General features: G+C 43.1%; 2 protein-coding genes and 1 non-coding gene across 3 annotated transcripts in view; 2 read left to right on the forward strand and 1 right to left on the reverse strand.

Annotated features, from left to right (window-relative positions):
* Positions 1 to 23438, reverse strand: part of LOC100875297 (Dpr-interacting protein delta) — a 228498-nt gene extending 205060 nt beyond the window's left edge. Inside the window, exon 1 of the mRNA XM_012286375.2 lies at positions 23033 to 23438. The gene's annotated coding sequence lies outside the window, so the exon portion shown is untranslated. The remainder of the gene's footprint in view (positions 1 to 23032) is intronic.
* LOC100875072 (UDP-glucosyltransferase 2) lies at positions 15404 to 22694 on the forward strand. Its single transcript, XM_003703772.3, has 8 exons — positions 15404 to 15890; positions 16760 to 16830; positions 17171 to 17269; positions 17565 to 17704; positions 18052 to 18365; positions 19564 to 19783; positions 21856 to 22075; positions 22264 to 22694. The coding sequence occupies exons 1-8, from the start codon at positions 15699 to 15701 to the stop codon at positions 22568 to 22570; spliced, it is 1563 nt and encodes a 520-aa protein (XP_003703820.2). The 5' UTR covers positions 15404 to 15698; the 3' UTR covers positions 22571 to 22694.
* A 1308-nt stretch (positions 23439 to 24746) lies between the features above and the next one.
* Positions 24747 to 24820, forward strand: TRNAI-AAU (transfer RNA isoleucine (anticodon AAU)). Its single transcript has one exon. It is a non-coding gene; the product is annotated as a tRNA-Ile (tRNA).
* Positions 24821 to 25274: the final 454 nt, after the last annotated feature.

A 25274-nucleotide genomic window follows, 5' to 3' on the forward strand; every position in this document is an offset into this window, starting at 1 on the left:
CCGGCAATTTGAAATCCCGCTCTCTGTCTTTCGAACCGCACGGTGTTCCCGCGATTTAAATCAATTTAACGCTTCCAATGGCCGAGAATCGCTCATTATCGGTCGTTACTCTTTTCCTGCCAACACCCAACGCTACCTACATTCACCGTCGCGAGATCCACGACGAGCAGAATGAATTTTCATTAGGAGGGCAAAAAGTACAAAGGCCATTTCAAGTTTCTTCGTCTATAGCTTTTCATTATACGAATGCGTTATAACGGAACGTGGTCGGGCTTTCGCGATTTCAATCCTGCCTTTTATTTTCATTCGGTTCACCAAGATCCTTTTATAAATCAACTACTTCATCTAGACGACATTGCTCGTCACCGAATCAATTTTCCTCACGATTTAGATGTTATTGCTTCGTTAAATATAGGAAAATATTTGACTCCTCTCGTACCGGAATATAAGAATATTGTGAATCTCGAATAAGAAAAATTTGAAGACGTTTTCTATGCGTACAGCGAGTATCGTTTATTTAATACCGATGAGCTTTGCGCGAGCGTAATGTTACCCTTAAACGAGTGCTCGAGCGTCTGTTATCGGACGAAAAATAGCGCCAAGTTATTTCGCAACCTTGCCACCCCTCCGAGAGACAAAGGTGTAGAAACTTTCGACCGTTTTCTAGCCGTCGAATAGACGGCCCGACCCGTCTCCGAGCTGGTCAATAATTACGCTTCCAGGTAATTAGCCGATATGATCTAAGAAGATAGGTCGTCCCCGTGAGACAAAAGAATGTCAAGCGTTCCATTATACGTAGCTTTCTCTACTTAACCCATTATTTTTATATCACCTCGTCAAGTGCTGCCCGATTATTGTACCTTCACAAAAGAAAAACTACGATCAACGTGTACCATCGGTTGAGTAACGAGAAAGGAAAAGAAACGTTCCGCGTTAAAAGTGGCTTCAATTTTAAACGAGTATCTCTCTCCCCGTTTCCTGCTGCTTCTTCGAGACGGTACACGCTTCATCCGCTTCATCCAACAGGAAGAAGGGCGAGTATCGCAAAACTATCTCTATAAATTATTCGAATACCGTAATTTCGTAATTGCGCCGTGCCTCGGATACGTTAAACGGCGATGCAACGGTGCGATTCATCTTGGATTTAAAAGGAACGACTGTGAGGAGCCGTTTCTAATTTACGAGACTGATATCTCAAGATTCGACGATCGCGCCAGCACAATATATCAAGCAGTCGTTTACGGATAATATAGGGAAATGAGATTCAAAGTTTTCGCTTGACCGTTCATACGCGATGCTGCATTCACCGTCGCTTTGGTGCGACGCATCAAAGGTTGCAATAAACACATGCTACAGCGACTACACGTAGCAACTATCACGCGTTGCATTACAGCGTCAAACTGTTACACGCTGAATCACCGCACGTCAAACAACCACGAGTTGAACCACGCATCAAATTATCACGCGAAGGATTGCGGTTACGCCTCTACGCGTCGCCAGGAATTACATGACCATTTGCTTGATTGCGACTTAATTGCACGAATGTCACCTTTCCACGTAATTAAAGTCGGAAGAAAGTTGAGAGAAAAATGATGTACCTATTGCGAGATTCGTAACGAGGAGCCCAAAGTTCGTGTCGTAACGAAGGTCCTCGAACATCCACGCGTTTTAGGACAAACGAGCACGAGGAAAGGGCTTACAAAATGCACGCAACACGGTCTATATTTCCGAACTATATCAAACAGCACGACGGTTAATATTGGATTCCGTTAGAGGGAACGCAAGGGTCGAACGTGTTTCTCGTTAAGTGAAGCAATTACCCAGGACCTATCTGTTACTTACAACACCGTCAGCAACCACCGCGACCTTTTTAGTTTTGAGGACTGTCTCAGCTATACGTCACAACCTGCACGCATCAGCGATTTTTCCTCCTGCGAGACTCTTCAGTATCTGTTCCTTGCAATCGGAATTAACTTTCTGTTTATTACTATATTTCGGTAATGATTCGCAGATAAGTATATTGCAAAAAAGTTTGCAGAGATTCGTTTATAAAAGTTTCTCGATTATTTAATTTTACTATCGTCAACGGTTGAAACGAATTCTCGAATCTAGCCAAAGCGATATCCTTAGTCGACGATAAAACGGCGCTATCATTTATCGGCCTCTTTTTACCATTCGCGCTGAAAGATAAGTAAATGGATTCTCTTCGTTAGAGACCGTTAAAAGGTTTCCGAGTGAAATGTCATCGCGGGTGATATAAAACTTCTAGCAGGAACGAAGCGATGCCTGTCACGGCGAATTCAATTATTCTGTTTATTCAACGCGCAGACCGGCGCGTATCTGCGGGTCATCGTCGCGGAACGAAGAAATTGGCCCCCGTGACCGGCCATACTTGCCAATTTTAAAACCGTGGCTCGCGTCAATTTTACTTTACGCTACGCTGCACTCGATGCATCGATAAACTTGTAAATAATTAACGAACGTTGCTCCCAGCATCGTTAACATGCAACCTGTTATTGGCCGTTCCTATTAGAGGGCATTGCCGCGGATCATGTCGACGAGCAAAATTCGCTCCACGGTTATACGCTTCGAGCGTACACGGTTTTGCAAAGTTCCTCGAGAAATGATCGCAAGTTTCGCGTTGCATCTATTAAAATGCATACACGTGGTTCCCGAACTTTCTAACGGTTAGATGTTAAGTTGTTTCGACACTCGAACTTCGACGTCGCTGCTTTTCGGGATGAGGTTCATCTCGACTGCGACAGCTTCCTTCGACTGACACTGAATCTTTCAGCGATTCCGTCCGTTTTATGCTCGTTAAACTCCCAAACATTCGTTCCGAGTCTTCTCGCACAATAACTACAACTACAATCCGAGACGAAAACTTTTAACTCCACATTTATTGACCTAACGATAATTACGATTAAATAATTTTTATTTTAACCCCTTGCCGTATGATTAGTTTGTCAGGTGCGTCAGTCAGAAGTAATTATTAACTGCAATGGTATTAAAATCGTTTAAAAAAGTCAAAATTTTGTGACGATTTTATATTCAACGGTCTTTGATTATACAAATTATAATTGGACTTGAACTTCAAATTGAAATATATTAAATATTCAAGCAAGATTTGTCGTATTTGAACCGTGAGTGCGTCACGAGTCTGGCTCGTCAAAATACTGCAAGGGGTTAAAGACATTTTTTAAACCGTTAAAAACAAAGCTTTTGGCCGTTCTCGTGGACGGTTTAACGAATTTACGAAAATTTACAATTGTCCAAATGTTAACTGTAAAGTAGCGGCTACGTAGAAAGATAAAATCGCAAAGATCTTTTAGCCTTGAACAGAGGCGATGTTGAAGTAACCGGCGCGAGGAGAAGAAGGCCGGTAAACATATGTCCCTCACGGGGTATTTAATTCAGGCACACAGACAGGGCTCGAATTGCCGAGTTGGCCCACCGGTTGGACCACGGCGGAGGGCAGAGGAAAATATAGAGGTGCGGGTGAAGGAAGACCGCCTTCTAAAGGAACGGCCACGATCTTCCACAGCATCGTTGCTTTTTCCTCGAATCTAGTAAATACTGAAAGTGGAGGCTACCTCAGGGACTTTGCTGCTACTCCGACGAGTTTACAAACCCTTCCACCTACTCGTTGCTTTTTTCTTCTTCCAGACGGCTCAACCGATAAGGAGTCAAGGAAAGATTTTACGCTTGGGTGGAAAGTAAAACGCGACAGGAGTTAGTACGGCGGTCTTGTTGAACTAACGGAATCCTTTTGTTAGCACGACTTCCGTCACCTTCCGTCGTGTCTTCGATCCTAAGTAACCTCGGCCAAAAAATATCCTTCAACCGTTGCTTCGACGGCTCTTCGGCGAGAAGCTCGTCGACACGATAAAGGTGTGTTCATTCAAATTCGAACTAAATCGTGAGACGTCTTGTTCGTTCCGAATTATTTCAATTCATTATTTACGTTCGATGGAGTTTCAAGGCAAGCATGGAAAATTGAACCGCAAAGAGAATGATGGTTAGGGAGAAAACGGAAGAAGCAGAAGTGTTTTGAGAGAAAGCAAACATGCTTGAATTAATAATTAATTTACAGAGTTCAAATGTTCTGAACCGTGTAAGTTTAGAGTAAAAGTGTTCGTACCTTCGTTACCAGTGTACAAGGATACGAGGCATATGGGGCGGAGATTTGTGTATCCTTACGGTGTTTCTTGTCGCACGATCGAGCACGTGGACGTGAGCGACCGTGGAAACGTAACCTCGAACCTGTTCCATATAAAGGCAGGATCGTTTGGTGCGTGTGTTGCGCCACCGTTTGAGCGAAGGGAACACAATCGGCCAAAGAGGGGAACGACGAGGGCGGAAACGCGGGTAGAAGGGGCAACAGTGCCCTTAATACCGTGCAGGAGTTCAAAGGTGGACCCCGCAACAACGCATCTAATTACTTGCTTCCTCCGTGGTCCATGGCACAGCGAATTTACATCTTGTTTGTTCAAGCACCTGTAGCGAGCTATACACCGCCCCTCGTTCGCTTTACCTTCGCCCTGCAACCCGTTCTACCCCACCTCTTTCCGTCGATGTAGATTGGATAGTGCCTATAAACAAGCAATTGCCTTTGACTTCGAATGCCCTGCACCGCAGAAAGTCTAGCCACACCAGGCTACCAATATCTTGGAGCAGGTTCGTGTCCTGCCTGAGGGCACCCTACTCTTTTCGAACCGTTCGAATTCGTGGCTGGAATCGTTGCGTCACCTTTGCCGTCCCACGAACAACCTTGCTTCGCGTGTTCACCGACGATTAATTGACTTCCACGGGTTCAAGGACAAACGTCGCTTACGTAGGCAACCGATACGGAACGTGGAGCTCGAGTGATAACAGGCTGAAATTCGTGCATGGTAACCAACGTTTGTCAAGGAAATTAGAGCCGTATCAACGTCTTTTCACCTTGAAAAAGCGAAGACAGGAATATTTATTCCGGTTCACTGTTTGAATATACTGGAGTGTTCGAATTTACGAGTAACGCATGCTAAAAATAGTTGACTATGTTTGGCTTATTTGATGTTGCTTGTAATTCTCCGAGAAACGATGAACGTTCTTAGTAGATACATCGATGGGGTAAGAAATCATTCTTGACTACATCAACGTCCACGGCTCTCGAGTTCTCATCGATCATACCGCGCCTGCATTTCTCCAAGTAATTGCCAGTATGTGTGTCCCCACTCGTTACTCAACGTATTCACTTGTCAACTACTGTCGTGTTCGCTCAGTAGTTACCTACGTAGGCTTCCTAAGACGAAGGGTAGAAGGAAAAACCTTTCACCATTTGCTTTCGGTTTGAGAAACCTAGACTTAAAGAAGACCTACAAGTACAGGAGTGTAGATTTAAAAAAACCAGTTCCAGAAAAATGTAGAGGCAAAAAAATCTATGCATTCCAAGACTAAAAAATTGAAATCTTGGATAATCTTGTCTACCTCTGGAAGCAAATGATGAGAAATTGTACTTCCTACCCACAGGGAGTGCACGCTGCACGTAAGTGTGAACAATACGCGCGTAGAAAGGTGTTTAATTTTCAATGATTAAAATGATACCACTATCGCGTCGTTTCGGCAGCGGTATCAATTACAAGGTTCAACGGAAGACGACTCTCGGATTAATATTCCTAAAGAGCAACTCGTCGTGGATCAGAAGGGCAGACGTACAGTGCAGCGTGCTCGTAGACAGAGTGTAATCAGCGTGAAATGTTTCTTTCACGACGATCTTGCTCATACATTTGATGCAGTCCATGTACCTTTGTCCGCTGAGCGACAATGGCGTAGGGAAAAGGCAAAAAATTACGAGAGCTCTTCGTGCCAGTCCATGACCACGTGAAAATATTAGGATACCGACAGTTCCGCGTCACGCAACGTCGGTTTTTCGTCGACGTGAAATTCAATAATCGTCGTCACGCGAATGCAACGCAAACTTATTTCGATACTAGAAGCTCGTGCCTCGATAAATGGAGCATTCCCGAATAAAATGACGAAAAAGTCCAGTCTGTTAGACCTAAAATTATCTTTCGATCCCCGCGTTCATAATCATTCGTGCCCCAAACAAATTCGCGAAACCGTACCAACCGGCGAGTTTCCGCGATATCGATCGATACGAGAGCTCGCGTACGCGATTTATGGGCCGCACGCCGAACAGAATCGCACGCAGTACGGCTTCAATAATGTTATGAACGTTTATCGACGCTTTCTACGACCTCGGTAGCTTTACCGGTCACTCGCTTGATTTGTAGATCGCGAAACTCGTTAAAAGTTGACCGTAAACGATCGATGCCGTCTGACGATAATTTAGGAGAAAATTTGGACAACGAAAGATAGCGGAGAGTTTATTTCGACATCGAGAACCGCGTTTCTCGGGATGCTACGCCAATGCTGCCTTCTCTGTCATATTTTTGTACACCGAGATGTAAAATACCTGTACACGCGTTGCAACGCTGAAAGAAGATGCGGTCATTTTCATCAGGCGAGAAAATGTTCGTCCTTTTTGACGCGATAATCGTATAATTTAAAACGAAACAAAGTTTTATGAAGGTGACAAAAGCAATTGTTCGGCTGTCGCTCGATTATAAACGGTTTTTTCTCAACGTTCGCGAGTTAAAAGTGTGGAAATATGCAAATTCGAATCCGACCAGATATTACCGTCGAAAATTGGTCGGCGTTATGCGACGCGTGCGAACGATGAGTCCACGGCGCGGTGTTACAGTGAAATCATTAACCTGAATTGACTGCATGAACGTGCAGTCAATTCAACCATAATCTCCCGCCCTGTAAACACTGGACTTTCAATCATATTAATGTGGACGGGATGCAGCTAAATCATTACAATAAATGGAATAATAAATGTTAGCGCTGGGTGCGTTTCAGTACGGTAGCGGCGTTATTTACAAAGGGGGAAATTCCATCGCATAAATAGTTGAGGGTGAATTTAATTGACTTAGTCGAATAGATATTTTTACGATCACGAGGCGGGTCCATGGAGGTCGGTGTTCACGAGTGAACCGTGTCCGATTTGCGAATTCAATCATTCGTTCGTTAATTAAGGTTAACAAGCGATGGTTTACCGTCTTGCGTTATTTAACTTTTAGTACATCGAATCGCAACGGTCGGTATTTAGCAAAGAGTAACGACAGAGAGAGAGGCAGACGAGGAGACAAAGAAGGAACGAGAGAATTAAACGTGGGTGGGACACAGAATGCACAGTCACGCCGGTGGAAGTTATGCAATATACATTACCTAAACCGTCCCGTGAGAGCCGCGCGTTAACGAATTGTCGCGTCATTTCGCGTAATGCTTCCGCGCATGATCGTATTTTCAAGCGACCCCGATAAAAATGAACGATCGCTCTTGGTTCCGGTGCATTAAAGAAAAAATTCAATAACCGGGATCGTTCCGTTTAAATAATGTAATCCAAACGCGACGAAACACATTACGCGTGTATGCATATTGAAAAGGCAACGCTTTCGCGATCGTGTAACATGAAAAATGTTTCATATTCAATAGGACGAAAATACCCGTTAAATAAAATACGTTTTACTTCGTTACAACAGCAACGGTAGCTCAAACGTTCGCTAATGAAATCACGGGCAACGGTGGGCACGGTGTGTGCACAGATAAAACGTGACAGAACTCGCTTCGAGTTTCAGAATGTGCGGATTTCAAACTTCAGAAATCTCGCTTTCTGACACTTTTTGGTCCTCGGTGCATTGGTACGCACAGCGTTTTAAACGTTAGCGGTAATTCTAAGATCGATCGCGACGTAATCGAGTTTTCGCGCGTAAAACCGTATTTCATTTTCCGAGCGAATGCTCTCCGCGATCCTCAGCGCCGCTGGATTCTAATGCGGAAACTGACACGCGAATACGTCTGAAACTTCTCGCCCCCTCCCCCGCACAACTCCGGGGAGTTTCGTTGAGAAACGGAATTAAGACGTTATAGAAATGGATTAAGGAGTTTAATTAAGTTGATTCAACGATCGCGTCGCAAAATTTTCCCGCCCCTCGCGAGCCTACAGATTGCTTCTTATCGGCGATTCCCTTCGTTCCCTATAATTTTACGGCTCGATTTTCAAGCCTGTTACACCGCTCGCGTTCATCTTCGATTATTAAGTGAAAAAAGTAAGGAAAGCCCTGCTCGCGAACGACGTTCTTTCCCCCTGTCGTACAAATCCGTGTAAAGCTTGAAACTTGGAGAGGGCAACATCTTGATATAAATTCGTGAGGAAAAAAGCTTGTTTAGTAGCCCTACTACTAAAACACAATTCGATTTGTCTTTCGAGATATGCATCGAGAATGCTGTCTAAGAATGATAAATATGCAATATGTCCGAGGAGGTTAAAAATCTCATCTACGTCAGGGTGAAGGCGGGAATGCCCCTACGAAAGACCCTAAAACGATTCAACGAATTTCTTATCGAGATTTGGTAAATCGCGTCCAGGCGTTCGAAGCTCTTCCCGTATCTCGCGTGACGAAGAAGTATCTCGGACGTGTAATCGAAGCTAATCTAAAAACGATGCCGATGCTCCCGGCGACGTAACGATCGCGGATTTTCTTTGGTTTCATCGGTTTACCAGTCGTTATCCTCTCCCCGAACGATTTCATCTTATATCCACCGGGATTAGAGAACCTCTGTCTCTGACCGTTTCATTACTCAACATTCCTACACGCTCCCTGGGTACTACGTGTTCGTTCTGTTTGTCGCTCGTTTCTCTCTCTTTCTTTTCTGCGCCCGTATCGGTGTCGGTAGTTCTGCCTTTCTTTCCTTTTCCCTTCTTTCGTTTTGCCCTTCTTTCTTCTGGTTCTCCTTTTTTTCTATATTCCACCGTTCCCTTTTCTCCAGGCTTTCCGGGTGCCTCTCTTTTCTCTCGGTTGCACCGGCAGTATTCGCAATATTGTAATGCGAAGCACAATACGTTGCAGCCGAAGAGATACGCCACGATAAAGAGCAGCACGCATCGAGCATAGAGAAAGATTAAAAAAGGGAGTAATATGTCTTGCGGGATATTTCGCGTATAACGAGGCAAGAGTAGACGGATGCGTGTACCGGCGAGATCCTCCAGCGAAATTAATTGATCGATCCGATGCCACGAACCTTCTCCTTCGACCCGTCGCCTACCAGCAACACGAATCGCATTTCTGACGCTTATTTCCGCGTTAATGGACTGCGAGAACGACAGCAACCCGATTAAACCGACTTTTTAATTATGCTAACGCCGAAGCCAGCTACCAAAGCAAAGAAATCTTTTACTCCTCTGTATCTCCGCGAACGTTTCTCGGATCTGCTAACGTCAATCTCGTTGCCTTACATTTACTAAACCAATCAAAGTTCTCGAGGAGAAAAGGGAAGTTTCGTGGATCGAACGTAATTTGTACAGAGAATGGATCGATTGGATCGCTGCGTTTTCGAGGAGTTACACACAGCGTAACTTCGTTATATCTGTAATGCTGTAACTGTACGACACGATAATCTGAACTGCGCTCTCAGTTGCGAAAGCAACGCCTTCGATCCGTGCCTCTTATCGACAAGCCTGAGTTCCATTTCTGGAGTAACTAGCTGAATCCTTAGCGCGTATTCAAATAGCCCTATCCACTATGATGCCATTGTATTTCTCGGCTTTGATACTCTATTAATTGTTAACGCGATCGCTATTATATTCTACGGATGTAACCAAAATTTATCTTTAACGTAATAGTCTTCGAATGTTTCGAATCGCGTGTCGTTTTCTGCCCGAGTAAACAAAGGTATAAATCGCCACCGATCATAATGATAATGGATTCGTTAATCTTCCGATAATAAGAGGGAAGAAAGAGCGGGCGGAAGAGAATAATATTGTTCCTACTCGATAGTTCCCACCGCGTTCGATCGTCGCCGAAGAATAATAACGTTGAAGTAAGTCGCAACGATGACAATAACGACCTGGCTGATCCCGAGGAGGGCGCACCTTGAATTACACAGTGCAGTTGCTTCTCCTTGGCAGTTATCGTTTGCTCGAACAGTCTTTTATTCTCGTGACGTGGAAATCGTTCGGAGCACATTGGCCGAGGTCGAATCTACGGCCAGCTAGAAAGAACGAGTGAGGAGATGGTCCGCGTGTTCGATCGATCCCTTATTTTTACCTACGCGAAAAAAGCTCATTCTGTAAATGGATCAAACGTGCACGGTACGTTACTTGGATGGAAGTTGGAGGCTGCACGGAAAGTTCCGGTTGCACTTTCCACGAGCGTGCCCGAGGGCTCGTCCCTTTGAGATTTGTCTCGTTTTCCGATTAGAGGCGCACGCACACGAGCAAAGGTCGACGTTAAAGTAGCCGGTTTAAACGAACGAGATCGGATTCCCTTTTTTGAAAGAGGGAGAGAAGCGAAGGATAACTAAGTTGGCGTGCATGCGACACCGACGATTCGATAAAACGCGAAAGCTACCGAAAGTTTTCGCGTTCCCGTGGACCCGGCCGCGTCTCTCGGGAACCTACTTAAATCTCGGTACGTCGAAAAGTCGAGGAATTAACGTCGCAGGAATCGTACATGGCCGAAGAAAATCTCGCGACCGAAGAATGCTCGAATCCGGCGAAAATAAATACAGTAGGGGGAAGAAACGAGCGAAGAGGAAACGTTGAAAGGGAAAAAAGAAGAAGGAAGAAGAAACGGAAGAGCGCGAATACGGACGGGTGGCTTCCTAGCAATGGGCCTGGCAAAATTTGCCAAGCGCCCGAGCAAATTGCGATGATTATACGGCTCGTACGGCGGCCAAGCGAGAAAAAAGGGGAAAGAAGGAAGGACGAAGGAAAGGAGGAGAAATAAAAGGAGCAAAAAGAGACGAAATATTCCATAAAGCGTAATGGAGGGCTCGCAAATATTTATCTTTCGGTAGGTCGGGAGAAGCGCAAAGAGCCATGCGAAAACGTTCCAAGCCGGATGGCCCTTGTCGCGGCACAGAAACGTGGAAAGTTCTCCTGACACGATTACGCCGCTCGGTGACCAGAAATAATTTCATTAGCCGCCCCGTAAACTCATCTAGCAGTTCGTAAAGAAAGCATACGCGTGGGAAATACGTACTTGGCCATATATGTACATATAGGTATTACGCGGACATATAATTGCGCGTCACGGACGCCTCGTGTTGTTTGACCCATGGGAACTCTAATCACGGTACTTAAATTCCTGTTGCATAGGTAGACGCGACAACTAATGCCGGCTCAAGGATCGCGCGCGTATACCTACAAGCTTGTAACTCTGTGTCAGCTTGAATGGAATGATTCGCGCCACCGAACACGCTTGCTAATGAGCGAAACGACGGTTTACACGGCTCGACGAGACCCTCCTGAAGTTAATGGACGCGTATCGATGAGACCCTAGACGGCGTCAAAGTCCTCGCTCTGATCCTCCAACCGCAACTCGAACTATGCTTCCGTTACAACCGAAATTTACTAACGATTTTAACAGTTACCGAACCGTGTCGCTAACAGTCGATCTTGTACTGCCTTCGAACGTAACAATCGAATCTTCAGTCCCTTCGAGACTAAGCTCCTCGTGAGTGTAGGAGTCCTAAGGTTCTCCTTAGGTCTTCGCCTCCATGTGACTAAGTATCGCTTGCAATTAAATATCCTACAGACCACATCTCCGTTATTAAATTTGCGAGCGTTTGAATATCTGAAATTCCTGAAACACCATTTTCCCTAGAGAAGCCTACTCAGCTCGGTAATGTACAGCGGCGACGTTAATCTCTCGCGATCGGCTTAGAGGAGTAACAAGTAGCACAACGAGGCAAGAACGGTCTAGCGAAATTTCTGACAAGCAACGTTGCGGCACCGTTTCTTCGAGGATCATTGCGGTTCGCGAAGTCAACCGCGGATATCCTAAATTTCGGTTGCACGAGAGCCCTCGCAAAAACCGTTGGGCCCCCACTGGGCCAAGTTGTCTGGAAGGGACAAAGACAGGCGGAGACTCGAAAGAGAGATACGCGAAGCAAAGAGAGGATTACAACCAAAGAGCCGCAAGTGAGTGGCGCACAATCGTACAGAGGAAAGTGAGTACAAGAGACAAAGACGCTGTGGACACCTCTGTGGAGAGAGGAGAAAGAGAGAGAACGGAAGGCTGAGAACACGAAACGGAAGGAAAAGAGACGAGGGATCTCGCAAAACGTACACAGCTGAAGTTGACACATCCTCTGCCAGTCTACTGGCTTTTCTAGAAGCTAGAGAAGGACGAGCAAATCTAGACGCTTACTTAGTGACACGCGCAGCATTTTGCTGTCGGGCTAAACTTTCTCTCTTCCTCCCGAAAGCCCTCTACCCTTCCGCGGTTCTCTTTTCCCGCGTTAAGCCTCTATTTCTCTCTTACCAGCATTCTCGACGGCATTGTATTAAACCGTGGCTCGTGTTGTGGCTTGACAAGGGAAGGGGTTGACACACGCAGGGCTGGATTAACCATTAAGCGAAATAAGCATGTGCTTAGGGCATCAAGGGAACCGGCTACCGCAGAAACTTTCTATTGTAGGATTTAACGTGCACTATATTCTCCGGAGTTTCAAGTTTCACAGACCTAAATTTCAAACGTTCTCAAAGTAAAATGCTCCTGTATTCTTCAGTTTCGAAAATTTCAAACCGTCGATATTCCAAAACGCAAAAGTCCTAATCTCTTGAAATTGAAAAATTTAAGTTTCACGAATCCCGTTGCGAAAAATAAGATTTTATTTCACGGTCATATGTTTTAAGCGAAATATACACGAGATATAAAGGTGTAGCGAACGAGATGAGGGCCCTGTGACGATCTTAAACCGGCCCTGGGCACACGAGATATCTTGCCCTCGGTTCCATCGCGTTTCCACCCGCGACACTACCCTCTAAGCCCCTTTCTCTGACCCGCCTCTCGTATTCCACACCGGGATACCCGTTGGATTATTCACGGAGTAATTTAAACTACGGATGACAGATATTCCGAGTGTTCCAGCCTGATCGATCGCTCGTGTCCAGCGAGAGGATTTCCTCTCTGTCGCGCTGTCATTTATCGTTCCACCGCCGCCGGATAAATTAATATCAGCACTGTCGATAATATCGAGAGGTCGTGCAACGCACTTTGATACCGCATCGCGTGCCTCTATCCGACCTTCTCGGAAAAACAAATCGTTTCGAGCGTTCACGATGTCGCGCGGAAAATATTCTGTTCTCTTGATCGCGAAAGAAGGGGAAAAAAATTGAAACCCGATTGGAAAAATGTTTCGCGCCTTCGCCAACCAACCTACTCTTTATTAAACTCTGTCCCACTGTCGGTTGTCGACCTGCTTCTCGTTTCTGACTTGTTTGTCGAGTTTCGAGACGATCTTCCATCTACTCCCCTCTCCAGCTAACCGACGGCAACTACTTTCAACCCTTATCAGACGCATCTGATTCTGACATGCGATTCGAATTTTCCACCCAACCAACCCCCTTCCATCGGTGTCGAGAAGAGCTCTTTAAAGTCGTAACGTGGCTTATTACGTCTCTGGAAACGTCCGACTTTCGTCTATCCAACATTTTCGCGAAAGATTTTCAGGGAAATCTGGAAACGATTCGCAACGGATGGAATGAATATTATTTCTCGTACCTTTTAGAAACGTGGTAGTCGCTGGAAGCGATATAGCGTGAAAAACATACAGTGATCTAAACGATTATAATCGTATATAAATTATACCGTATTCAAACAGGCATACCTAACCTACAAAGTTTCGTAATCTCCGCTCCGCGAGAACCTAACATTTTATGTTAAAAATCGGGCAAGATCGGCTGCTCGAAATGGAAACACCCGGTTAAAGATGTAAGCGATTATTTATTTCGCTAGGGCCATAAAGGTGAAAGGTAGTCAGATTAAAAGGGCAAGTTTTCACGGCTTTTTTCCGGAGGCCGCAAACGATGTACCTTTAGAGTGCAACGACTCGCACAATATCTTGAATTAACGAGCCACTTCTCGTATCTCGGTATTATTACGGCTGCTAAGTAATGCGGCTCGTTTAAAGCCGTACTTACGTCGGCCGTGTGAAAATCTTTTGTTTCCGCCCGAAACGTTTATCTCCGCCGGCCGCAATCACGCGATCTCGTTAGTTTTTTAATTAGCAATTACATCGAACAAACGGTTTCCTTTGTACGGCTTGTTGCGAGACACTTTTGACAGCACGATTCTCTACCGCACTTAGTTATCGATATAATGTCTGATACGCGATACGTTAACAGCATCCCTCTTCAACGTGTATTACGTAAACCGCTCCGAAACTGCGGTAGCAGCTCTTTTCGTCCATTGTTATGGTCGAGTACGGTTCGTTACGTCCTCCGGGCAATTCAGTCTTAACCCTTCTTCGGATTATAAGTCTCTGAATTACATTTATATTGCCTTATCAAATCTGTAAACGTTATGGAATACAGTCGTTTGCCCTTGCCGAATCGGTAAAGTGGTATTAAAATGACTTCGGAACTTAAACGCGGGGATTTGTTTCGAAACAGCGCATACGGTTATGCATTGCTACGTGGTTCACGTGTCATTAGGCGAAAACTGAACATCAGTCATTACGTTCGCGATATAGTTGTAAAAAGGGGGGTGGAAATCAGCGAGCGAGAAAAAGTGACATAGTTTCACGGGAACGGATGACATTTTTCTCGACTGAAACTTTTCTTTAGAAACGGCGAACCGATTTTTCTTCGGTCCCAGCGACCGCATCATTCCGTACGCTGAACCGAGCCGAGCCATTCTCCTCTTGACGCTCTGGCAGAAGCGTACATCGAAGCTAATGGCGCGACACTCGGTGATTCGTCTTCGGCCGACGCGACGCTTTTCCCTCTCTGCCTTATTTTTTTCTTATCATTGCTCTGTCGACCGACACGTAATTTAAACGTATAGGCAGCAGCCATTTGCGTTTAAGCAACGAAGGGAAAGAATGTCTACGTTTATATAAATATGTATATTTCTAGCTACGATAAGCTCTTGTAGGCTTTTAACGAAATGGCCCTATAAGAAACTTTCTATGACTCCCTAAAACAAGTCTGCACTACTAATATTCTACAATACGATATTAACGATTACTGTCCGAAACAGTGAAAGGTCACAGTTGGTGTCCTAGATCTGAAATTGCTTATAATTTACCAAACAGTGAATGGCAAACAAATATATTTCAACACTAGTGTTTTTGTATTCGAAGGTAAAAAGGGCAGCTCGAATACGCGTTTAAAAATTGATTAATTTACATTTCTAGGAAACGTGGCGTATAAACGATCTTTGACGGCAAAGATCGTAACATTTATTCTCGCGTTAAGGTGATAAGGAAATAGACTGGACGAGATTCTTCTCGACTCCTGAATGAAGCCTTTATGTTTCGCAAGATGTATAAAAATATCTGTCGCTGGTCGGACGAGGCTTTGCATTATTTGTTGGCCGGAACGGCGCGAGAAATACGCGACCGATGTACGAGCGGCTCACTTATTTATCGCGGTCCGAAGCAAACTGATCGTGAAACATGCTGTGAATTTTTCACGCGGATCGTTCTTGCTCTCGGTCTCGTTCTTGCCGGTGATCCACTTCGAAATTCTTACAAAAGGCCGTAACACCGGCAACCTCGATTCTCCTTTAAAAAATTGAAACGCCATTTCTCGTGCCACCGTGTGTTCGTCTTACTCCGAGATACGGTGCTTTCGCGGCAATATGCAAGTCCTGACGTCGTTTCTGCCGCTGCTGCTTTTACTACTTCGTCAATTCTCAACCACCGTTGGATTCAACATTCTCGGAATTTGCCCTAGCGCCAGTTACAGTCACCAGCAACCGTTTCAAGCTTTGATGAAAGCTTTGGCGACTCGTGGACACAAGGTTACCGTCGTATCGACTATTCCTTTAAAGGCAAGTGGGTTTATTATACTTTTCTTTCTTCAATTTTTACACCAGATTAGTCTGACTCGTATTACCACGTGTTGGATTTGTACAAGCTGGATTAACACCGAGTCAGCTTAAGGATTATCACGCGTTCAGCTACCACTCGTTAAATTACTCGTTAAAAATTTCCGAATTAAAAAATTCATGAATCTGAGTTCTGTGTTTCAAATTTCCTAATTTCCAAATTTCTAACTTCGAAACTTTGACATCTTCGTACATTTTGGATAGCGGTACTTGATCCGAGCTGAACCATCTTACGCGTGAAGTTCAGAAGTATCATAATTTCGACGCTATACAATTGCATTAAAAGTTCCATCATTTGTCAATGTTGCGAAAGTTGACGAAAATCGCGTGCCAGTGGCGGAACCGCCTCTAACAAGGTTAAAAACGGCGCTTTAATAATTCAATAACACCATGAACCGTAAAGAAAAGTTCGAGAGATATTTCAGATAGGTGTTTGACTCTGTTCCGCCATGTTCTCGCACCTTGTTCCCGCGTTCTATGCTCGCAGTTCATTTTCACCTCTCTTTCTACTTACACTTTCTTTTCCCTCTTTTTTCCTGATCCATTTCGTCTCCCTCTCCAAGTTATCCTCCCTCTAAACTCCGGTCGAAAGTTACGCAAACTTCGTTCGGCGTCAATTTACTCCTTACTAACGTTTCTTTTTATTAAACGCGGCCCGCTCGTGACCCGATGCTCGCCATATTTTTCTTCCGCGGGGAAAATCAAGAATTCGGTTGCACGTGTAAATCGCGAGCAAACACGGCAATCAGACTGCTACGAGAGAATGCGACGAAAGATGTTGAAAATTTTAGTCAGACGGAATTCATTTTCAGAAGCCGATGAAAAACTACGAGGACGTCGATTTGTCGTTCACTTATCAGAAAAAAGACTGTACAGGCTTGAGGTGCGTGTTTCGATTTAGCTTATAGAAGGTAGTTTTTATTATCAATTTCCATAGCAAACCTTATTGACGAGCTCAATTAAATCAGCTTAGTTAAGCACTCGGTTCAGTTAAGAATCCAGATAGGTGATATAGGTATCTTGTTTATGGTACATGTGCATTGAAATGTAGTATGAGTGCATTACAGTATACGTAGCTTGGAATAATGACCTTAATATATGTAAGTTATGGAAATCGAGAATGAAAGCTGTAGACAGTTACCTAGTGTTTACTTCGCTGACAATATAATTGTGTATAATTTCCTTTTTGCGAGAAGGAAATTAAAAGTATCGATCGTTTGCAGGCATATGGGAGCGTTCACCCTGCTGCAGAAGAATATGCGTGAGGCAAACGAGTTATGCGAGAAGCAACTGTTCAGCGCACCCATCGCCGATCTAATTTCGTAATACGAAATATTCATTTTGTTTATGAACGCGCGCTACCGTGAAACAACGGACGAAAGAAAGAAAAGTTCATTTCGTAAGCTCGTTCGAGCTATAATGGTCGTGGAAAAGTACGCTAGCGCAATTTTCAGTCGGGAGTTGAAAAGAAATTGCCGACATCGTCGCGTTTGCTTGCCTCTCGTCGTCGCGAACAAAAGAAAACGACGCACCGACTAAGAAATTACAGTCATTCCATCGAGTTACAGCTTCATCTGCGAAACTAATCTGGATCGTGGCACGGTATTCTTTTTGCAGGAGCAACAAGACCTTCGACGCCGTGATTATCGAGCAATTATGGTACCAGTGTTATTACGGCCTGGTGAAGCATTATAATTCGCCGGTTCTGATCGGATTTTTGAGCGTCGGCAATCTGCCCTACGTTATGGACTCCGTCGGTAAGCTCCTGAATCGAAAAAGAAGCCGTCGACAAAACTATAAACGAGTAAGAACTGCCGTGCTAGCAACTAATTTAAACTTCGATCGTGCGCTTTTCACGACATCTTTTCTTCCGAGAAAACAATGGCGCTTTACTCGAACGCCAAATTGACTTAAATTGTTAGGCAAGTAGAAAGAAGCACGCGCTGACTCTTTGCGATAGTCGCTAGTTACCCTAGTACCGAGGAACAACTTCGCCTCTAAGCTTGAAAGAAAATCTAATCGTCGGACACGATGGGACATTTTCCCTTTTAATGATGCATGTTATCGATGCACGCTAATTCGCCTAAATTGTTTTGACTGGTAGGAAATCCAGACGACCCGATGCTGAACCCTGACATGGCTTACCCTTTCACGAACAAAATGTCTCTTAACGAACGTGTCTGGAACATTTTGTATACGACGTGGACGAGAATATACTACAAGTACTGGCATTTACCTGACGCTCAGAAGATCGTTAACAAGTGGAAGGCCAATGTCTCGATCGAGGACATCGACAGGAACTTCAGCCTGGTGATATTGGGAAACAATCACGTATTCGGGTATCCGAAACCGCTACTGCCAAATGTGATCGAGGTTCACAGCCTCCAGATCACGGAGAAAAGCGAATCGTTGCCCAAGGTAGCAATTCGGACTGCTAAACTTTGCCATTAACGCGCTGAAATTGCTGAATTTTACCGCAGCCCGGTAAACTCGTCTCGTTCTACGTGTTCCGCGTCGAACGTTCGTAATTTTCAGAGATAGAACGGGCGAACTCGATCGCGGGTTCGAAATAACCCGCGGTTCTACCCGACGCTTCGTACTGATTCGTATCGACCGTCGAACGACGCGGCGTCTCGAACGAAAGTAAATTCGCTTAAAAATTACGATTACTATTCCTGACGGAGGTCGCCGCGTTATTTCGCATAGTTTTAACCTAGCAAGGGGTAAAACCGGTACACGGTGGCCGGAGGAAATGATTTCTCCGGGGGAAAATACGTAGTAACCTCGCAGGTAACAAAGGGTACAAGGGGAAAAGTTTACCTACGGCCCGGCATTGCGACACGAAAGTAAAGGAAAGGCCATTGCTATTTACCGCCGCTCGTTCTACCTTTTATCCCCCACCCCAGCAAAAATATTTTTCCAGAGTACTTCTACCGTCGAAACTCGTTTTCCGGCTCCGAAGAAATCCAAGATCCCGGTTACCTTTCTCGTCACCGATTCTTTCCGTTTTCCTGAACCACCCTTTCGTTCTATTCACGAACCCCATAGAAATTAACCTCTTCAAGGATGATCATTTTACTCGTTTCAAATTTGTGGCAATGACATAAATGATTATAAAGTCCACTCATGTTACTTCTTACGCTTCTATAAATATCCTCGAAGAGGTTAACTCATTTTTTCTGACGCAGTAAGATGTTATTCCCTCGGGGCGGACAATCGTGTCACGTGGAATTAATTAACGAGAAACGTTGAGGCGCAAAACGTGATCGTCATCCGGGCGCGTGAAAATTCCAATCAAACAACGAGTTGCACGACCCGCTGTAATTAATACAACAATACACCCTCCGTACTCCACGTGAGACGCGCGTACCGACGTGACCTTTGCGAATAATGGATACTGCAAATACGGACTGCGTGGGAGGACATTGTTTCACCCTCTGCATTCGATATTGCGAGAAGAGAAAAACGACGCGAATAGAAAGGGTTGTACGCGTTCTAAAGCCAACTAATAATTACGAGTATATTTGCGCGATAAGACTATATTCCGCGGTACGAACAAACGAAACGCGGACGATAATTAGCAAGATCCATTACATAGTTTAACCTTTCCTCGCAGGATATTCAAGAATTCCTGGACAACGCGGTACACGGAGCGATTTATTTCTCTCTAGGCTCGAATCTGCAAACTCATCAGTTGCCCGCCGGTCCTTTGACTGCATTGTACAACGCGCTTGGCTCGCTCAAGCAAAGAGTTCTATGGAAACACGCCGGAGACGTGGCCATTCATCCAGGCAACATCAAATTTGTGAAATGGGTGCCCCAGCAAGCGGTTCTCGGTAAGGATAACCCCTCCAGATCCTCCTCTGTCTCCGTCCTGTCTCTTGCGATTCCTTTGAACGTCGGATTGGCCGCTTCGGGATATTCATTTTATGCTTCAGCTTCTGAACAACGTCCACCTACCGGAATCATTATCCGAATAGGAATGCCTCGAGCCCGTTAACATGGCGGATAGGAAACGGTCACGCGAACGCGGCTGCAGAATTACACCGTTGATCACAAGTCTCAGATCACTTGATCCATTGTTGAAACGTACACTCGAGGCTTCCCGTCAGATAAGAACGATATAAATTTCAAATAAGCCTGAAATTTTGCCTGACATCATACTTTTCCATAAATCGGACATTTTCGGACAATGCCACTCTTTGATCGCTCGGAGCTGCAGATAAAAGCCGACGAAATGGTTCCAACGAACAATCGTTTCATTTTTCTCCCGTTCTTTTTATTATTTCTTCTTACATAATCGTCGCCGTTCTCATAAATATGTGTCTGTTCGTTAATTATCGCGTTTCTGTTTGATTTACATACAGAACTCGCGAAAACTTGTCGCGAAGAGGACGCGACAGTCTGGTCTGTTCGTTAAACAGGATTCAACGAGAACTCGAGGATGCACGGATACTTAACGAAGTTGTCGTCGACTTTGCCTGGTCCTTTCATTTACAAGGGACCTTCATTTTCTCCGTCCGCGAAATGCTCTGTAACGACCTCGTCCACGCTCGTTTTTAAACGATCGTTCGCCGAGCACGTGGAGCATAATCACGGTTGCATGCTTAAGCGTGCTTTGGATACACTCGAAAATTTCGGAACGGAGAATCGATTGAAACGATGGAAAGCGCGAAACGTAATTAAAGCATTCTACGATAAATCAAACTCGGAAGTATCTGAATTTTTTTACACGACAAACGCAGCGAGCAATGAGAAGAGATTTTAAATAATTTTCGAGTTTGAAATTGAATTTTTGTCTGTCATTCCAGAAACGAAGCGAAATAGTAATTTGGATTTACAAAATTTAAGCTCCATTACGGAAGCTTACCATGGTAAATTATATATAGTTCGCTATTAAAATTCAGACGTCTTTTAAGATCGTAAATTAATAATCAGATAACTCCTTTCTTGACACCGTCGGTTTAATCTGCTCTAGGAAAAAAGATGGTTAAACAGTAAAGTACAAATCCGCGATTCGTTTTCCACTTAGGATTTAGGATAAAACGGTCTGAATAACTTATAACCCTTTAGCCGGTGAGGCAGAACTCGAATTGTAACAAAAGAAAAAGTCGAGCGAAAAACTGGAAAGCTCTGCTTAGATTATGATTACCAAAATTAATTAATTCGCTTATAATACGCGATAAGAAAATTTCTTGGCCGCTTATAAGAGCTAATAAGCAATGAAAATGTTAAGAAGTTTAAAGTGGAAAAGTTCTGAATAACTTAATGGTCGGAGCAGTGGGTCGGCAAACGGAAGATCTCAATATTTTTCTTTATAAAACGATTCCTCGTTACGACCGCCGGTGTGTTTTTTCAAAGGTGGGAAGTTTGATCGCGGAAAAACGCTGGATATCCTGGGATCATTCTAGAAAACGCGTTCATCCAAACGATTCATGGCAACACAAAAAGATAACAATGCGGTGAAATTCTCCGGGGAAATTCTGACAAACAAGTCAGCGCGCAAACTTCCCTACACACTGACGGACAGACAGGCTATTCATTCGTCCGAGGAGAACGTATTAAAGGTGGAAATGGAGAATGTAACTGGAGGGCGTGATACAAATAATGAGAATTTCGATTCAATCGCCTGTTACGATTTACGTAATTTTACGGAATTCAACCCTCGGTTTTCGGCGAAACACCCTCGCGATCGTTGACAGCGTTCATTCGACGCTAACGATAATGAACCCCTTTTAACGAACGAGAGAATAATTAGAAACCCCTGTCCGAGTACCAGCAGTTCCGCCATTCTCTTGTTCAGATTTTGAAGGCAGGTTGTAACACAAAAAATCCATAAGCTGATCCATAACAGGGGCTTGCTTTACTTTATCTCGATCCAGGGTACTAACATCGCTTTTATATGCAGCACATCCGAAAGTGATGGCCTACGTGATGCAGGGTGGATTGCAGTCTTTGCAAGAGGCAGTGCACTACTCTGTGCCGGTAGTCGCCATTCCCTTTTTCGGGGATCAACTTTTCAACGCGCGTAAAATCCTCGACGCTGGTATCGGACTTACATTGGACATCGATACCATCACCAAAGAATCCATCGTTCGTACACTCACCGACATTATTGAAAATAAAACGTGAGTAAATCGGCCTGAAACTTTTGCGAACTCGTTCTTTCGATGGTTCTTCGAATATCGGCAGAGTTTTTATTATCGAGTTGATTGTCGCAGTAAAAATAGCGGTATTTAGTGCACGGCAAAGTAAGACTTGTTCGAACTTTTGCTTACTAACGACTCGCGCTAAAATGTTCTCTTTCAACTTGCAGGTATTATAACAACATCAAGATCATGTCGGAAATAATAAAAGATGAAATGGTGAAACCTATGAATCGTGCCGTTTGGAACGTTGAACACGTGATTAAATTTTCAAAGTGGAAACATCTGCGTTATCACGGTCACGATATTTCGTTGATCGATTATTACGGGACGTTTGTAGTCCTCGTATCGCCATTAATTATGTTATCATGCTGTGTCTATTTAGTGCTTAATAACTTAAAAAATATACCGAAATATGTTTCAGCCATTTATAGACAAGCTCAAGTTGCATTCCTCGGCAGAGAGAAAGCTGAATAGTTATTTTTGATTAATTTCCAAAATTGATCGTTTCATACCGAGTATTTTTATGCGATTAAATTTTCTTTAAAATTGTAACATCGATGGAAAATTAATGGAATAAAGTACCTTATGCAAATTTGAACATTTTTTGTTTTTAAAATTTTATGTATGTTTAGTTAATTAATTAGTATCTACGGAAGGTAAGATTCAATTTTCGGACTACATCGTTGATCGATAAGTATGGATACCTAATTATCGACATATGGTAAGCTGTACATCGACTGCAATATCGACATAACAAAGTTTATAATCATTGTCAAATGATTCAAATCTGTAGAACTTTTATTTGAAACAGCGGAAGTACTTTTTAGGTTATACGATAAAGTTATTGCATGTATTAAAGTCCACTATGTATGATTAAATAAACTACTTGAACATTTACAAAATTGTCCCAAATATTTCAAGTTAAAATGTACTCACCGATTTGCGATGGCTGACAACGTTCTGTATAAAAATAATTTGGGAAGATGCAGATCTGAAGAAATTCTTCGTATTCCTCTTCGATTATAAACAAAATACGAACAATCAAATACAGCCAAGTTCCAAATAAACCTGTGTTTAATTTAACGAAATATAATGACACGGAGTACGGTATAATTTGAGCGCGAAAAGTGACGCACGAGTTTGTCAAGTGATGCAACAAACAAACACTGATATTATTATGTAGAAGCTACTCGCGACAACAATTTCACGTCCATGCACAAAATCGATCACTAATCTTTCGAATCTGTATATTTAATAACACGAAGCACCGTACTTTCAATGTAAAAATAGAAAAAGTTGCGGGAGTAATGAGCCGTGCCGTGGCAAGTAAAGACTATGTGAAAAGTGGCGGTTTTGACGTAGTGAGTCAAACGAGTTCCTTATTATAACATTTTTTTATAACGCAGCTTCATAAAATTTTGTTCTATCTGTGTCATGTTGTGTCAATAATTCAGTGCTTATTTATTTAACAAATATCATAATCGGTACTATAGCGTTTTAATCAATAAAATCAATATTAATTAAATTTTTATAAAAACGGAACTTGTGGCGCCATCTCTCCGGCGAACGGGGTGAACTACACACTTTTGAAACAGGAGCTTCATTAGTTCCTATTTTCTACCGCTAGAGGACGCATACGTAGCGCCGTCTAGCGGTAAAAATAGGAACTAATTAAAGTGCTGTTCAAAAAGTGTGTAGTTCACCCTGTTTGCAGGAGAGATGGCGCCACTAGTTCAATTTTTTTTTTAATTTAATTAATACTGATTTTATTGATTAATATGCTACATATACATATTATTCATTAATTATTACTGATTTTATACTGTTTAAAATATATTCCATGGGTCCAGAAATGCGGATTATGTGTTGAAAACAGTTCACACAGTATACCGTATCTCGTCGATGATATAGGGAGTGACATAAGAATTTTTTTTCTGTTCAAATCCATTCTCACAGATATCTACTTTTGCAAAAAGAGCTTATTCGTAAAATTTGCTCGATGACATGACAGTATTCCAAAGTTTCCTCGATAAAATTAAAAAATATAAATAATATCTACAAAGTGTTATCACCTGAGTAATGTAAGCGGTTTAAGCGATTATCAAGCTAAATTAAATTCGTAAAATATTTCCTATATTATAAATGCACCTCGAAAAAAGTTTTTAAATTAAAAAGAAAATCATTTATTTAAGAACTTATATTTCTGCATAATAATGATTACCGTATGCTGAACAAAAACTAGGACAGAGTAATTCTCTTATTTGCTATTCGTATAACATGTTGTCCTTGATAACTTGTCTATCGACACAGACTGCAACATTAACTCCATTTGACTCTTTGTACGCAAAGTCCAAACCGCAGATGATCAGCTAATTTGTTTTCGTCTCAAATAAAGCGCTATTGATCAATTGTTTTCAATGCAATGACATGCAGATAGATCGAGCAATTTACTATGCGATCATCAATAAAAAGTATTTATAAATGAAAATTACATTTATATTTATTAGCGTTTAAAGTTTGGAATAAAGTATTCGGAAATGTTTTATTGAAAAGACCTTTGAACGACAGCTTAAATGTATAATATTAAGAAATATTGATAACAGTGTGAATGATAATTGAAAGGTGAGAATAAACGAACGGTCGTTCAGATGGCCCATTAGCTCAGTTGGTTAGAGCGTCGTGCTAATAACGCGAAGGTCGCGGGTTCGATCCCCCCATGGGCCAGAATTATTTTTGCCAATTTTTTTATGTCTACATCTGTTCATTATCAATCATACATTATCATTAACCACATATTTCTTTATACTCTCGATGAGTCAATCTAAAATATTTTGCCAAACGCTCGTACCACGTATCGGGTATTTCCTAACCAATTTAACAATAAAGGATAACATCGATTTCACTAAAGACACGCGTGAACACGATTAATGAAATCATTATATCATAGTTGTTACAACGATAAGATAGGCGCAGCCTCTCGAAACATTTGTGAAGTGTCTTGCAAAAGCCAAAGGCCTTGATCGCTATCTCCCTTGTAATTTAAACAAATACTAAATCTAAATTCCATCTGACAAAACGATATGTAAATAAGTATATACGGTTCCTGTCAAAATATGTCTGGATAACTCGTGCGGCAAGGAAATTTCTTAGCAAATATCCATCAGTGTATCAATCAAAC

This window comes from Megachile rotundata, chromosome 9 (assembly GCF_050947335.1).
Source record: "Megachile rotundata isolate GNS110a chromosome 9, iyMegRotu1, whole genome shotgun sequence".
Classification (NCBI taxonomy): Eukaryota; Metazoa; Arthropoda; class Insecta; order Hymenoptera; family Megachilidae; genus Megachile; species Megachile rotundata.